At 38.1% G+C, this 16,786-nt stretch overlaps 1 protein-coding gene across 2 annotated transcripts in view; it reads left to right on the forward strand.

Annotated features, from left to right (window-relative positions):
- LOC106060380 (uncharacterized) overlaps positions 1 to 16,786 on the forward strand; it is a 32,923-nt gene that overhangs the window by 11,031 nt on the left and 5,106 nt on the right. The window contains exons 2-9 of one of the 2 annotated variants that reach the window (XM_013218221.2): positions 4,209 to 4,666; positions 6,733 to 6,863; positions 9,998 to 10,246; positions 10,472 to 10,540; positions 10,685 to 10,831; positions 13,999 to 14,159; positions 14,349 to 14,514; positions 15,164 to 16,202. In XM_013218221.2, coding sequence (XP_013073675.1) covers positions 4,615 to 4,666; positions 6,733 to 6,863; positions 9,998 to 10,246; positions 10,472 to 10,540; positions 10,685 to 10,831; positions 13,999 to 14,159; positions 14,349 to 14,514; positions 15,164 to 16,202 — 2,014 coding nt within the window. In that variant the 5' untranslated portion in view covers positions 4,209 to 4,614. The remainder of the gene's footprint in view (positions 1 to 4,208; positions 4,667 to 6,732; positions 6,864 to 9,997; positions 10,247 to 10,471; positions 10,541 to 10,684; positions 10,832 to 13,998; positions 14,160 to 14,348; positions 14,515 to 15,163; positions 16,203 to 16,786) is intronic. The other variant, XM_056022533.1, reaches the window with a different exon arrangement.

Consider the following 16,786-nt stretch of genomic DNA (forward strand, 5'->3'; position numbering starts at 1 on the left):
AAGCGCTTGGCTTCCTAACTGCGGGGTCTAGGGTTCGAAACTCGGTGAAGACTGGTATTTTTAATTTCGGTATCTTTATGGCGCCCAGCTCGTTGCATTGGCCACATGACACCCTCGTTAATCTTGGGCCACAAAATAATAATACGAAAAGTCTAAAAGGGGAAATTTTCTTACTTATAATGATAATAAAAATATTTCTAGAACTTTATCACCATTGATATAAAAAAAAATTCAGCATCTAATTTCTTTGAAACTAGATTCTGAGAAAAAAAAATCCGGTCTGCTGTTTGAAATGCCATCTATCATACATCCAAGTGGCGCTACAACCCATGGATGGCCCTGGTCTGCATTAGCACATCTCTCCATTCTGATCTATCCTGTACTTTGCGTCTCCATGCCTGGACTTTTAGCTGTTGTAAATCTGCCTCTACACTCGTGGTCTCCTTTTGGGGGCGCCTGCCTTTTTTGTTTTTTGCAGGTGAACAATCTTTGCTCCTCTCAGTTTTCAAATCTGATAAATGATTAGTAAGTATCGCCACTGTGGGTGCTTCTAGTATCATTCATACTGGCCTCCTTCTTTGTCATAGTCCGACTGTGCTGGTTTCGCTTATCATTGAGCCTAGACACTCAAGTGGGCTGACCTCCTCTGTCAGACGCCTGTTGTTGTTATTAAAAAAAAAGGGCGATCTTCACTAATTTACATATTTAAAGGAACGTCTGCAATTTGTTTGGTTGGATATACGAATAAACCATAAGTACAGGTCAACTATCTGCCGAGTCCGTGCTGCCGCCTGGCAGATATATAGTAGTATTATTGTTGTCATTATTAAATTACTTTTGTATAGCGCATATTTCATAATATTAGCATGCTCAAAGCGTTCTGGTCCAAGCTTTTTTTTGTGTGGACCTGAGGGGGAGGGGGGAGTATCTGAGAGAAGGTTCCCGTGCTGCCTTTAGGCGCTCATCAAACATGACTCGAGTCGGAATTAGAACCCAAGAGACCCATGATAGGTGGCCAAGCGGTTATTGTTACTCATCTTTAATATCCACTAAGATAATTGAAAAATCTCAAGAGTTCTATTTATTTGGATATAGATTATTATAGATACGAAATTATAGTAATATGGTTGCCTGGTTGTGTGGTATGGGCCAGGGCTCAAACCCCTGCCCGCCACAATTCTCCAGCGTTCTGCGGGAGATTATTAGTAGGGTCTAATCATCTTCCGTTGAAACAAATGAAACAAATACAAGTCCCGAGGATTAGAAATGAGTGCAGTATTTTTTCCCTGGCTACGCAGACCCACCGGTGACCTACATTGTGTCTGATAAAGTGGTATCGATATAAAATATGTCAGAAATATTTTTTTTTAGTTTATATAAGGAAAAGAATTGATCAATTACTGCCATTTCTCTCAATATTGCCAGATTCTCTTTTTCTGTAAGTAATTAACACTAATTAACTAATTGGTTACTTTCTTTTATTGATTCATGATGAATAATTGTGCGAAGTTTCAGCTTCATCCGAGAATGGGAAATGGGAGAATAAACATGCAAAAGAATTTTAACAGAAAGACGACGGTAGTGAGCTAATATAAGCTTTGTCAAAAAAATAAAGTGTATCTAATAAAAATAAATTTGAAAAAAAATCTATGTATTGTACAAGAACAAAGGCTCGTAGTAGGAATAATTACTGCTATAATTAGTATCATCACTCGTAAATATTACATTTTTCTCCAGATATATCACCGATAGGTCTATCCACTTTGAAGCACCCAAGCGGGTGTAATAATATGTCATCACACGTAAACTCGACGTTTGGCTGGCATATTATGTGTCGCTTGATATCGCGAGTTGATACTCCAGGGAGGTAACCCTCTAGGTATTCTAGTGTTCAATCGTCGAAGGTGCCGGTTAAATAGATCCTACGATTTAACTTGCAGAGTAATTGTTCTTGAGATTGACGTGGTCTAGGTATGACACCAGGCCTTACAAAATAAACAGAAACACAGTGTTCTATTTAATGCTGTGTATTGTATTCCGTAGAAGTTCCAAATGTCTGTATTATGTTATTACAGTGTATTGGTGTATTTTTTATTAAGATAACCTATACAAGCTTAACTTCATTTTTTCCAGGCTATTCTGATAAGATGGATGTAATTTACAAAGTTACGATTTTGTTACTTTTTTCTTTATGAATTCTATTGAGCAGAGAGTAATTTAAAACAAAATAGTACTTTTAAAAAAATATTTTACATCTAGTCTTTAGTAATACTATGGTACTTTAGCGTTTGGATAAGGCAAGTATTATCTAATAGAATTCTGAGTATTTCAATGTTATCGAACTTAGTATATTTTTTTCCTCAATAAAAAAGTTGCACCTAAGTCCGTCTACGACGTAAGTTTGCAACGTAAAAAAACAACATTTGACCACTATAGTAGCCATGTAGGGCCGGACTTAGGCCACTGTAACCTATGCGGCCGCATTGGGCCCTGCACTAATTCTAGGTGTAATCTATTAAATTAGAAAACGTTATAACTTATTATAGTAACAGGGTTTCCGTGGCATTCCGATTTTCCAGGACCTCCAGGAGATCTTCTGAAATTGCAAATTATACGAAAAGGTCCTGGAAATTTGAAATTATTAAAATCTCCTGAAAACTCGTGAAAATATCTTGAAAAATAGACAAAATTGTCATTTTGGGGTGTCAATCCTATGCGCGATTTTTAAAAAATGGCATTATCAGCTTTCGTTTAATAAAAATGTATTGCAAAGAAGAATTTATTTTCTAATACAAAATTTTAACTTTGACATTATGATTATCCCTACACAAACTGGGCTTTGCGAAATCAGTTTCGCATAGGGCCCCGCAATTGCTAGGGCCGGCCCTGCAGCCATGATTGATACACACTTTCTTTTACGTTTTTTTGTTAATTTGTAGGTGTCCAGTAACAATAGTCTAGGCCAGAAACGTACCAAGTAGATATTGCGACTAGTAGTATACTATACTTTAAGGACAGTAATAAAATTAGAACATCTGACAGCTTTTTTTTTCCTGTTTTCCCCTCCAGTAAAAAAAGAATTCCGCTAATATTTAAACTGTTGCTGCAAGTGATCAGCCCTGTGCCTCATCTAGATCCGGCACTGGAAGACTTCCTTCAATTGTTTTCATTTCAGCGTGGCCCCTGTGGTTATTGGCGTTTGTATTTCATTATGTTTTGTTTGCGGAATGGAAATGTCTGGCCACACTCCGTGCAGACATTTTGTTTTCTCATCTCATCTCTAAAATACACACGGACCCACCGCTGGTGCACGCTTGCGCTCCGTCTCACTTCCGTCTTGTAACTTTCGTTATGTCCACACTTTTGATGACATTTTTTAGGGGTCTTGGCCACAATGCAAGCGAGAAAACAACACATATTGAACAAGATGATGTTAAATTACACATTAAATAATCTAGATGAACCAAAAACAAAACAAAGTTGATCGGCCGGCCGTACTTCGGTGCGTTTGTTACCTTCATGTAGGCTTGTTTAGTTATGGATAGTTCGCGGCTTGACAACACGGACCTGAATTTCGAGCTTTATTTTTAAATTTTTGTAATTACTTTTAATATATACTATTACATTTGAACTTACTAGGTCAACAATCTTCAAAAGCAACCCAGTTAGTCTCTATGTTTGGCTTACTTTACGCTAAAAGTGTTGCGCTCTGTTCGCAACGTTTTCTAGTAACTGTCTCCACTTCTGACACCAATTTCGTTGAAAAAGTTCTGATTGTACAGGTCGTTAATGCGTAACGAATAATGGCTAGATGCCTATGACAAAACGCATATATATTTTATTAAAAGCATAAAATCGATTTGTTCATTTGCAGAGTATACATCGCAATACTTGAGTGATGTGGTTTCTAAGAATTGAATGATCTTGTTGGTACGAAATAAATGAATGATGTTGGTTGTATAAAATGAAAGATTGTGCATGCACGAAACGAGTGACGTTGATTGTACAGAATGAAAGATTGTGTATGGACGAATCACCTTGATTGTAAGAAATCCTACAGACTGGCTAAATAAAGCTTGTTGATTTGTGATTCACCAGTCCACAAATAGAACTTTCTTATTTAAAACATAGGCCCACTACTTCGCTATTTGTTATTAGATTTTTCCCTATCGAAGCTTACTAATTATATTTGTGGTTTTTCTTTTCAGCTTCTATATATACTCTAGAATTATTCGGACCCAAAGCCTGGAAATGTTTGTATGAATAAAAAAGTAAAAATATTGAGTCCGAGAATAAGTGAAGGATTTCATAGGGCTACATAGAGCCGACTGCAACCTACATACTTTGTCAGACATCCGCATTGTCTGATGAAAGTTTTGTGAATCTTTGACTTATAAAGATTGGTGTCAGTACAAGAATTTTCTTATTGGATATAAAATATGGCAGTGTTTGAATCTGATATCAGTATTGGAACAAAGATTTCGGTAGTACTAGGATGAAACTATTCTAAGTTTTATAGTGCTGTGTTATTCCCAGCGGGATTAATGTGTTGGCGTACCGGATTATAATGTCACTGACCTAAAGTGTCACTATGTTCGCTCACTGAACATCACCATGCCAGGACGGATAGGCAACAGTCCAGGTCCACAAGTGTTGACCACACCAGGTCAGTCATAGTGCTAGATTGTTATGTTAGTGATAGTACATTAACTGTACACCTATAGCTGTACCATGCTATTTGTATTTGTCACATTAACGGGGATTTCATATTAAATAAATGTTTGTGTTCCTCACTTGAATGTGATGCAGGTTTTAAAAACGTTGAGTACTTTACCTTAAGTAAGTTTTGTTTTTTTAAAGGGATTTTTACAAAGTTTTATCAACTCTGTTTGTCTGTCTGTCTGTCTGGTAAAAAGTTTGTATACGTTATTTCTCCCACACCCAATCTCGGATCAAGCTGAAATTTTTGCACAACTAATTGTTTTAACTTACAACACAAGAATCAATTTTTTAAAAAAAATTAACCAATTAGTTAATTAATCATTGGTGATTATTTATTTTGTATCTCGAACAATGGGAAGAAATTATAATTGACTGAAATGGAGGTATAAGCTGAATTAGTCCCCTTTAAAGGTCGTCGTCTGAGTCTTAGTGAACACAAACCTGAAAAGTAGGACAAGACTATAGAAACATTAGACATACAATCTTCCATGTAGCAGAGTGGTTAGCGTGTTGGCTTGGGAAACCTGAGTAGGCTTGAGCCACGAGCTCGAATTCAGGTCGTACCCGCCTTTTTTTCTTTTGTTATAAAAGCTTTTATATTGTTTTTTTAGATCTATTACAAATTTAATTACATGACTGATCCAAACTAATTGCTACAAGTAAAATTAATATAAGCTTTTTTTTTATGTTTTTTTTTTAATTTTCTTTTTTATATTTTGCTTGTTTATTTTAAATAGAGAAACTGGCGAATAATTATATGGCGAAACAATGGACAGACCTGTATAAGACACGAACCCTGGATCCTCAAGAAAATATGTTCATTTAGTGTATTAGATAGTTACAACCCTGAACAAGCCCAATGCAGATAGTTCTGTTACTTAAAAGTCTGTTGACATGAACATCGATAACAAACACTTAGCAAATGTATGCATGTCATTAAACGTCAGATCCCCTGTTTATCTGTCCATATCTTTGTGTTACACTTAGTGTATAGGAATCATTTCCCTTTTTACAGAAGAATTAAATGGGTTTGGATTGAAAGTTGTTCCTGACAAATATTTATATACACTCCAGAAGTTGAAAAAAAAAAGATGGCTAAGTATTGTATACCATCATAGTGTCACCGCTGGTGTGGATCTGGTTATTACAAATGTAGTCATTCTAGGCGTAACTCTACTGACATAACATACAATAGTAGCTGGGGATCTCGTGAATAGAGTCAATGAGCTCCACTTTGGGAAATTATACAATTTCATAACAGAAACTTGAATGGCGGAATAAATTAGTCCACAGAGTGCTTTGGGTAGAAAGGGAAACAAATAGGAATGGAAAGAATTCATCAACAGTGAATGAAGCACACAATGAACCTTGACCTCCTTAACCCGTTGCCTCCCCTTGTTTGTATATTTTAAATGGCTTTTATCAACTCTGTCTGTCTGGTAAAAAGATCGTACACGTTATTTCTCCCGCAGCCATTCTCGGATCAAGTTGAAACTTTGCACAATTATTCATTGACATAGACAAGATATGAATCAATAAAGAAAATTAACCAATTAGTTAATTAATTATTGGTAACTGATTATTATGTCTGACATCGAATTAGAGAAATAACTCCTACATTATTGAGAGATATAGCTGTAAGTGCGGAGTTCTTTCCCTTAGATAAGGTTTTTTAATTTTTTAATTTATTTTTTTACATTTTTCTGTATATGTTTAGATTAGAAACATTTACATTCTGCTTATTGAGAGATCTAAGAATATTTTTAGAACTTTTGGATTTTTATGTGCATTTTTTTTAGCTCTACCGCAAGTTTTAAGTGACTTCTAAAACTGTGTAACAAAACACTTGCTAATGGCGACCTTTGACTCGTTGTATCACGTGACCCGTATTAATGATTTACCGATTTCTGGATATATTGCTATGCATATATGCCTATAAGCATGAAAAAAAAACATCGTGTTTAATTTGTGAGTATGAAGAGTGGACAGCATGTTGTGTTCTATTCCTAGATCGCCCAGTGCCCGCTGTCAGGAGGAGTAGCTTACTGACCAATAAGTCTCCACTTCTTCCACACCAGCATCAAACATCCACAGACGCTGCAGACGGGTATCAGTGGTCACAGAAAAGTCAACAGCCAATGGTAAGTAATGTCCGTCCATGATATGCATATGTTTCTCTTTCTTTGTTATTTCCTTCGTTGGTCATAAGCTTGTCTACAGACGCCTGGGGATGGCCAGTGAGACTGTGTTTCATGGTACTGGAGTGCTTTGTGTGCGACTGTAAAACCCTGAGTTTGAATCACGTGTGAAAACAGAAAGTTCTGATAGAAGCTTATTTACCGACTTTAAAAATCAATATGAAGAAACAATAAATGCACTAGAAGCAGGGCCGGCCTTAGGCTTAGGCATACTAGGCAGCCGCATAGGGCCTCCGATTGGAGTTGGCCTAGCACATGATTCAAAACAATTTTTTAGACAAGTTACTTAACTTGTCCAAAATGTTATTGTTGAAGTCACTAGGTTTTAAATAAATTGCGTAAAATTTTTTTTTCGCTGTGTTTTTTTTTATTTTTCTATTTTATTATTTTATTTATCCCTTCGCCTTGGACTTTCAATTATCTAAGTCCGGCCCTGCTAGAGGAGAAGGATTGACGTCGTAAAGAAGTAAATTATCATCACCCCTACTATTTCAGAAATTAACGTGTGATACTTACTTTGGACATATTGGTTAATTTTGTAATGTTGAACTATTTTAATAAAAAAATTATACATATAAATATTATGTGACGTGTAAAGTTAATTCAGTTTTTTTTTTGGCTAATTGTGTTCCTTACATTCATATTGAAGGAGCAGCAAGGTGACAAGATCTAGGTCGCCATTGTTAACACAAATCAACAATTTCTTTAGGTCAGTGTTTCAGCCTTGACTTGATAACTTTTTAAACATTATCGCTTCCTCCGTTTTAACTTTTCTCTTTATTCCTTGTTTTTAAAAAATCAGTTTGTTTGACGAACTTAAAATACCATTGTGTCCAAAAGTTTGAGAACTATCAGGTTTGTGTCCCAATGTTTGAGAACCATTAGGTTTGTGTCCCAATGTTTGAGAACCATCAGGTTTGTGTCCCAATGTTTGAGAACCATCAGGTTCGTGTCCCGATGTTTGAGAACCATCAGGTTTGTGTCCCAATGTTTGAGAACCATCAGGTTTGTGTCCACATGTTTGAGAACCATCAGGTTTGTGTCCCAATGTTTGAGAACCATCAGGTTTGTGTGCCAAAGTTTGAGAACCATCAGGTTTGTGTCCCAATGTTTGAGAACCATCAGGTTTGTGTCCCAATGTTTGAGAACCATCAGGTTTGTGTCCCAAAGTTTGAGAACCATCAGGTTTGTGTCCACCATCAATCGATACCCAACTCGAGTTCCTTATCACCAAATAACATTTCACATTCCCGTCATACACCAGTGTTGGATTGATCGAAATACCTTTCACCTGCTTCCAGCACCATTCTGTTTTTACTGCCTCGTAAGTACCTCCCCCGTGTGTTTGTTGTTGATTTTCTTGCTACACACACACCACACACACACACACACACACACACACAGACTGATCCATACATTACAACACCTACATGTGACATAAAGTTGTGGGAAAACAATATCACACTTGAACGAACCTTTTTTTTTTATCTAGCCCGTAAACCCTCGAGCATGAAGAGCGGGAAAAACAAAGTGAACGCAGGGGGGGGGGGGGGGGGAGTGCGGCCTGTCCCGTTAATGCATTTCCATTGGAGGCCGGGAGGGGATCTTTTTTTTAAGAATTTCGCCGTCTTATCTTATATATTACTGTCTTTTAATATGCGTGTTTTAAATTATAATATTTAGCTTTTCTTTAATGTTTCAATATGTAAGTCAATCTCCTAATACTTACACGTGTGCTAAAATATGGCCTTAAATATAACATGATTTGCGAGGTCCTCGCCAGCGGTCCCGTGATATAAACATTAATCGAGACTTCTCGTTATAAAAGGCCCCAACACTGACCATAGGTCGTACACTATGGGTCTAAACTGCCCACAAGTTGTGACGTGGCAGGTCAGTGTTCGGGCCCTCTATAGCGCTGGTTCTCGGTTATACACACGATTGTTTGTGCAGCGATGTGAAGACAATGAAGAGAACTTTCTTGGTTCAGACTGAAGTACCTTGGGTTTTCTAAAGCCTTGTGTCTTACAAGATTTTTGTTTTCCCTTTATGATTGTTCTACAGTTCTAGGATGCTAAATATCCAATTTTAAAAGAGAATCTGCGCTACTCACAACGCGAAATCATTGCTATTTAAGAGTTTTAATGAGGTTAACTGGCAGCGACAAGTACCATGTAAAGTATTATTTAAAGTACCATTTAAAGTACAATTTAAAAAAGAGTATGACTTTTTCAGGCTTCAAAGTATATCCCTGATACTTATTCAATATTATGGAAAATGGTTTAGCTTCGTTTTAATTTCAAAGTCTATAATTTAATTTGTGGTTGTTTAAGTTTAATAATAAAGCTTGTCTTCGAGTCCTAAAATTAGGAATGCAGAATTTGCCGTAGCTATGCAGCCCCAGCTTTGACCTACATATTTTTTCCACATCCATTGTCCGTAGGTGGTCGATTTAGATTTTCTCTTTGCCGTCTGCGTCTGTCATCGGCAGCGGATTTTATTTTGGTCTCAAATGTGTGTGACGTCCAGCTGTCTCGTTCTAAAAAAAAAAAAAAAAAGTTCCCCCCTTGTGGTCTATAGGGCAGATGATTTAAGGGTCATCTGTTTCTGTGGCCTACGGTTAACAAGGGTGTCATGTGGCCAGCACAACGATCAACCGCCTTTACTTTTCCCTAACTAATGTCAGGTACCCATTAGAGGTGGGTGGACTCAGAAGCGCCCGAAGATACCGAAATTATAAATCCCAGTCTTCGCCAGGATTCGAACCCGGGTCCCCGGTTCGGAAGCCAAGCGCTTTACCGCTCAGCCACCGCGCCTCCTCTCGTTCTGAAGCCGCATATTAAATAAAATATATTAGCTAATATTCAGTAAGTCTACAAAAAAAAAAAACGGATAACGTGGCAATGTCCACTAGACAAAAAAGTTTGGGAACAACTAGATATCTACTATTAGTGTTAATACTGGCAGACTTTCTATATGTCCTCTTTATATTATCTTTATCTCTGGTAGGCATGTTAGCTTTAAGATTATCGACAATGATATGGTATTCATAGTATCCCACCAATGCCCCATTGCAGGCTCCTAATGGCACAAACGGACAGATTCACTCGGAAAGCAGAAGGCCCAGTGCCACGGGTCAGTCGGCCCAGACTCAGCTGTTCCACGGACAGCCTCAAAGACCAGTGTCCACTGTTAGACCACAGAGCGCGCTCAGCGCCTCCTCTCCAAAGGCGTACGAACGTATGCTGCACGACAGACCTCCATCTTCTCTCGGCGGCGACTGGAGTTCAAACCCTAGATTTGACCGAGGACCAGTTTATCAAACAGTAAATTTCTTTTTTGTAACCATATATCTAACTATTTCTTTCATCTAAGAGGCTACGTGGCCAAGTGGAATGGTGGGCAGTTTTGGCAGTGACATTTTAGGTTTAAATCCTGTAATAATACATTGGGTACAGGGTGATATCAAATAAAGTTACTTAATTCTGTAGAGACTTAAAGAGCTTATTAATGTATTAATAGTTATTCCTATTTGTATTTTATTCATAAAGAATGATGGAAGAAAAACTCCCATCAACACGCCGACAGCAAATGTATTCAATTCGAACAAAACTCCTAAGGTTGGTAAACTAGATTGCTATTATGTTTAGTATTGATTTTTTTAATTATACCATGTACCATACATTTTGTTTTAAGGTCAAGATCTATGTTTCGGGAGAGTTCTTTACATGTTGACTTACGAAGTCTTCTTGTCTATTCTGTAGGGGTACATGGAACAAGGGAATGTAACTCCTGTCCATGAAAGGACCCGCAGTTTCGGAGACGGCATTAGCATTGCTCCCCCTTACAATGGTTCTGACCTCACGGAGAAAGTTTACGGCGGAGTTGCTAGGCAACAGAATCCCACTGATGTGCGTACTTTTCTTTCTGTTATTTCTGCGGTATTGTGTTTTATACTTTGACAATGTATCGGAATCGTTCGCCAAAAATCAACTTTTTATCCCCCCCCTCTCTTTTTTTCTCCTTGTAACAAATGGTAACAAAACTCAATACCCCACCTCCCCTCGGAGTAACATAACAAGAAAATTGCAATTTTCCAAAAGATTTATTTATTAATTAGTATTTCCCCAAATCACATTTTTTCGTCATGGTATCGATACAACTGATGAGAAAAGTATCGACTTCTTTCGGCGCTTCGATCTCATTCTCTAAATCAGTGTTTTCCAAACTAATTCCTTAACGGAACACCTCGCACATTCTGAGTATTTAGCGGAACATTTTGCTTATTCTTTAGAGAGTTAAATTAAATTGGTGGCCTACTTTCCCGTAGTTCGTGGAACACCTAATCAGGCCTCGCGGAACACTAGGATTCCGCGGAACTCAGAGAAACACAATCTAAATTTTCCAAACGATTCTCACAAATTTCTCTCGTTCACATCTCCCTATTCACCTCATCGCCATCGGGATTTCATTTCGTCACTTTGTAATCAGTGTTTTCCACAAGTAACAATTGTAAACAATTTTTTCATAGATACTCACCATTTAAGAACATACACGAAATCAGTATCCATAAAGTTTGGTGATGACGTAATCAGTTTTTTTCACCAATAATGTGCATATGCATCGGGCCGCCCGTAGAGTTCAGAAAATACGCGGAGTATTTTTTGTTTCTATTAATGTTTTTGAAAACCCGTACTTACGCTAAAGTCAAGTGACCTCTGTACCTGTTATTTCATTTGAATATTTTGTTGCTTTGTTACGTCACAAATCTTTAGCCCCCTCCCCCCTTGTAACAAATCTAGCACATTCTTTGTATCCCCCCCCCCCGAGTCGCTACCTTATATTAGAACGTGCCCCCATGTGTATTTTTTTTCTCTATCTTTGTGTGTGTATAGAATCAGATGGGTTTCAATTTTTACTATTCGTTCTACATCTAAATAGAAATCATTTGGGTCTATGAGTCTATACGTGCTCAAGCTGGTTTTAAACACTTGTTCATTTAGTTTTTTTGAATTTTACTTTGATTTCTTGACAAGACAAGACCTAATAAAATTTTTAAAATATATTAAGGCTTTTATATATGCTTATAGCATGCTCAGAGCGCTTTGGTCCAATCTCAGTTGTGGACCACTTGGGGGAGGGGGTATCTAGGAGTTGGTTTTCCGTGCTGCCTTCAGGCGGTCATTAAACACAACTCTGCCCGAGTCGGGTGTCGAACCTCGAGCCCCCTTCATAGGTAGCCAAGCCAAGTTCAAGCTTAGCCTCTCGACCACGCTTCTCACTCATATCATCAGTGTTATTTATTCTGAATTAAAATTCAGACAAAACAGTGCCGAAGGTGATTCAACTCTATGGACAGTCTCAGAAGCGAATGTCCAATCCTTTATCCCTCCTTTTGTTACCCAAGTTTTCCACACTGCTACGTGTTTTACCAAACGGTTCACAGTTACCACCAGCGCACCAAGTAGGAACTTCTCGCGTCACAACTCTACGTGTTCCAACTTCCTGTGACGTAACAAGAGAATCCATTTCCATGACCTTTTTTTTTCCTATTGATGACAGAATGAAATAGTTTTGAAAACAATCAATGGATCGATCGCTGTTGATATGTGGTCAACATACTAGTGAAATCGAGCGGGTGGAAAACTCTCCTAGGTTTGAAGTCACGAATAGAACGCTAAGTCGCAGAACAATATATAACTTCACACGTCCGAGAGCCAACTACTACTTTTTCCTGATTGATTTCCTTTCCATTGGCTCCATTACGGAAATTGTAAAATTACACTTTCAGCGTTTGATGTTGGACTTCTCTGTCTAGAGCATAATACAAATCATTACTAGTGACTAGGCGTTTATTGTGAGCATGGCTTTGATTCAGAATAACAAAATAACTGAGAACTATGAAAATAAACCAAGAAGTCATTTAAAGTGGCATTGGCAGAGAGCAGTGTTTGGGATTTTATAATTGGATTTTTAAGAAATAATTTGACGTTTCTACAAGAAAAACTTGGAATTCTATATTTATAACAAAACCCCATTTGGGCAGCTGTTTGAGAAAAACATTCATAAGAAAGCATTAAAGATTTTAGAAAATAAAAATCACCCTTTGGGTCAGGATTTTGTGATTTTACCATCACAAAAGAGATACAAGACACCGATAGCAAAGACAAACACAAACACTCTTTTGTTCCCCTGACAATTAGACTATGATATAAAATGAAATAAAATTCAACTATCTCGTGTAAATTTTTACATGTAATTTATGCGTGAGTCTGGGGGTGTGAATGTATATTTTGGTTTTCTATATTTATACTGTTTTGTTTGGTTTCATGCACAAATACGAATTTCCTTATAGATAATAAAGATTATTATTATTATGAATTAGGGAATAGTCTTTAACGAATGGACCTGTTTTGTTACCATAATGTATTGCTCACAAGTAGAAGTAATGTATTTTGATGAAGTCCAGCCTGTAGATAGATAAGTTCTACTCTCTCGATTATCTCATTAAAAAGTTTCACAGTCAAATTTAAAAATCACAGAACAATATTCTCATACATGAGTCTTGTAAATAATTTTAAAAAGCAACATAGGAGATGGTTTATGTTCAGTATAAATTCATTGATGTCCATGGCCTGCACCCCAGAGCAGCATTCTGTTTCACCTTGACTCTCTCTCATAACTCCTTCGCCTTTACCTATCCCAGAGTCTGTTGGACCGTTGGAGCACCATACAAGAACTGTCAACCGTCTTTTTTCATTGGTCTCTCTTCTTGGATAGAAATTCATTCACTGACAGGCCCGTCCATTCTTTGATATTGTCTTTCTCTTTCTCTCTCATAATGAGAATAGTTTTAATACGGAAGAAAATGGCGTCTAGATTGAACTAGAACGCTATCAATGTTAAATGTTTACCAGTTTCTTAATTCCCCTAGGACTCACTAAATACAACAAAATTTTTTAGCGTGTATTTGAAAAAAATCTGGGATATTGAACACATTGTCCAGACTCCAATAGTCGTTTATCTTTGACTGATTCTAGTCGCTCGGTTTGTTTCTATTCTGTTCTTTCTATGGTAGGCTTACGACAGAAGAGCACAGTCGCGTGACCAACTACCCAACGGGACCTATCAAAGTGTTATCAAAAGTCAACAAAGTAGCTACAGCAGTAGTCCCAAAAGTCCTCGGGGTCAGGATAACCCGGCTTTTGTAGCAGACGACAAGATGTCTGCCCCTAAAAGGTGTGGCGGTTAGATTCATTCATACTACTGTCATTTGTAAACATGTTTGATTTTCTAAAATTTTATTTTAATTTTGATTATTTTTTAGCCAAAATTTTGTTTATAAAAGGCGTAATTTGGTAGTTTTATATTGCCGCCATTGAAGACAGTTGCGACAATAAAATGTTGAGCGTTTCTTCTGTTTTGTAGTCCCGGACTCCAAGGCCACGACCTTCGCAATGCCTGGCAAAGATTTTATGGAGTTCGCACGGATATACCCGCGCAAGGTCCAAACTCCGGAATTGAGGAGGTCAGCTCTAGAAAAAGTCAGACAATGGATGGCATTCAGAAACATCAAAATGGTTTTGTTCCTAATGTAAGTTTTGACTAGAATTTGTAGAGGTAGTATCAAACATTAGAGGTAGTATTTAATAGTAGTGGTAGTACCAAGCAGTAGTGGTAGTATCAAGTATCAGTGGTAGTATCAAGTAGTAGTGGTAGTACCAAGTGGAAGTGGCAGTATCAAGTAGTAGTGATAGTATCAAGAAGTAGTGGTAGTATCAAGAAGTAGTGGTAGTGCCAAGTGGTAGTGATAGTATCAAGAAGTAGTGGTAGTATCAAGCAGTAGTGGAATTACCAAGTGGTACTGGTAGTATCAAGCAGTAGTGATAGTATCAAGAAGTAGTGGTAGTGCCAAGTGGTAGTGGTAGTATCAAGCAGTAGTGGTAATGCCAAGTGGTAGTGGTAGTATCAAGCAGTAGTGGTAGTGCCAAGTACAAGTCAGACAGCATTAGACTCCTACTATTAGACTACGCAGCGATAGTCAGCAGAAAAACAACAATATAAAAGTTACCCTTAACAATCACACCACAGTTCTTCATTGTTTAGGATATCAAGATAAATGAAGTCATGTGCATGTATTTACTAATGATCAGGTCAACAACATTATATATTCTTGAAATACGTCATCCAATTGTTTGTTTGTTTTTTATTTCAAAAAGTTTTTTTTTTCTAAATCTGTACAGGGTCATCAAGTTACTCCATATCAAGCCTTACCACATCATGCTATACCACATCAAGCTTCACCACAGCCCACACGACCAATGAATCCAACCAACACAGTACACACTCCACAAACTACTCGTGTCAACACACAACAAACGTCACGCCCTAACACACCCTCCAACGCCAGGCGGCCCAGCAGTGGCTCTGTCGTCAACAGACCGAACTTCTCCGCACCGGATCCAATCAACCGTAACGACTATTCGTACGGCAGTACCACGTCTATAAACCAAAACTCTTATATGCACGATCGGGAAAGCCCGACAGGTCAAAGTTCAAATTACCCAGAACAGATTTCAGGAAACACTAATTCTAGTCATGCGTTTCCAGGAACCAGCAGAAATTTGAGTACATTTAAACCAGAAAAGGATAAATCTGCCAGGTCTCCAGAAACGGCTATCGGTCCTGCAGCCAGATATCCAGACATGCCAATGCATTCATCAGTCAGAAAATCTCCGCGACTCCCAGGACCCCCAGCATTAGCCAAGGCGGGCAATACCTTGGCTCCTGCATCGCCTCAAGCAGTAGCTGGCCTTGCAGCCATGAAGCACAGGAGCTTCTCCTCACAATCAGCTGACACTGTAGAGTTCAAAGTGGAAGACAGTGCTTCCCGACCGCTGTTTACGGCACGGACTAATCGATCCGTGTTCCTTGACAGCGAGGACGACCTTGACAATGAGGAGTACATGCTAGCCAGTTCAGACAATGCTGAAAGCGAGGCTGAGGCTGGCCAGCGCCCACCACCCGTGCAGTCTGCTCACGGCTCAGGGCGCTCCACTCCAGCCAATGTTTCTTCTCGATTGACAAGCGGTTCTCCTTCTTTGAATGAAGGGCATAAGACCCCGGACATTATGAGGCAAAGTCACGTGAACAAGGCTACTCCTGCTGGGACGTTTCCGGTCAGATTAGACAACATGCTTGTAAATCATCTTGTGCATCACAACGGCTTGTCACATGACCACAGTGGTCCTCAAATAGGCAAACATTTACTCACAGAATATAGTAAGAGCAATATTTCTGTAAATAAGTGTGTACTAAACTAGATTCTAACATGTGGGTGAGTCTGAGTGTGTAACATTCTTGGTGGAGATCACCTGCTATCAGTATAAATTCAATACAATGTCTCTAGTTTTGGTAGATTGTCCCTTAGTTTAAAAAAAAAAAAAAACAGTTCGTGTAATTTCAAGTTATCATTTATCTCCATTTGAGATGGAGTAGGAGTTTTTAATTGGGGGGGGGGTAATATTTCAAAAGCATTAGGGTTTATTAAAAGAAATTTCTCTAAATCAACTAAGAACATAAAATTAAAATGTTATTTAACCTTGGTTAGGCCAATAATAGAAAAGGCATCCTCTGTTTGGGACCCCTCAACTCAAGAAAACATTAAGAAACTGGAACACACACACAAATAGAGCAGTGTGAGTCATAACAAACGAATATTCACATTTGACTAGAGTAACCCCTTTAGTAAAATCACTAAATTTAGAAAGCGGTCAAAATCAAATGTATGGCATTTCTATTTTGCTACTTTGGGGTTTTACTTTGACCTGGTGATTTCATCTCTATCTAGTGATGTCTTCTCTATC

This window comes from Biomphalaria glabrata, chromosome 3 (genome assembly GCF_947242115.1).
Source record: "Biomphalaria glabrata chromosome 3, xgBioGlab47.1, whole genome shotgun sequence".
Classification (NCBI taxonomy): Eukaryota; Metazoa; Mollusca; class Gastropoda; family Planorbidae; genus Biomphalaria; species Biomphalaria glabrata.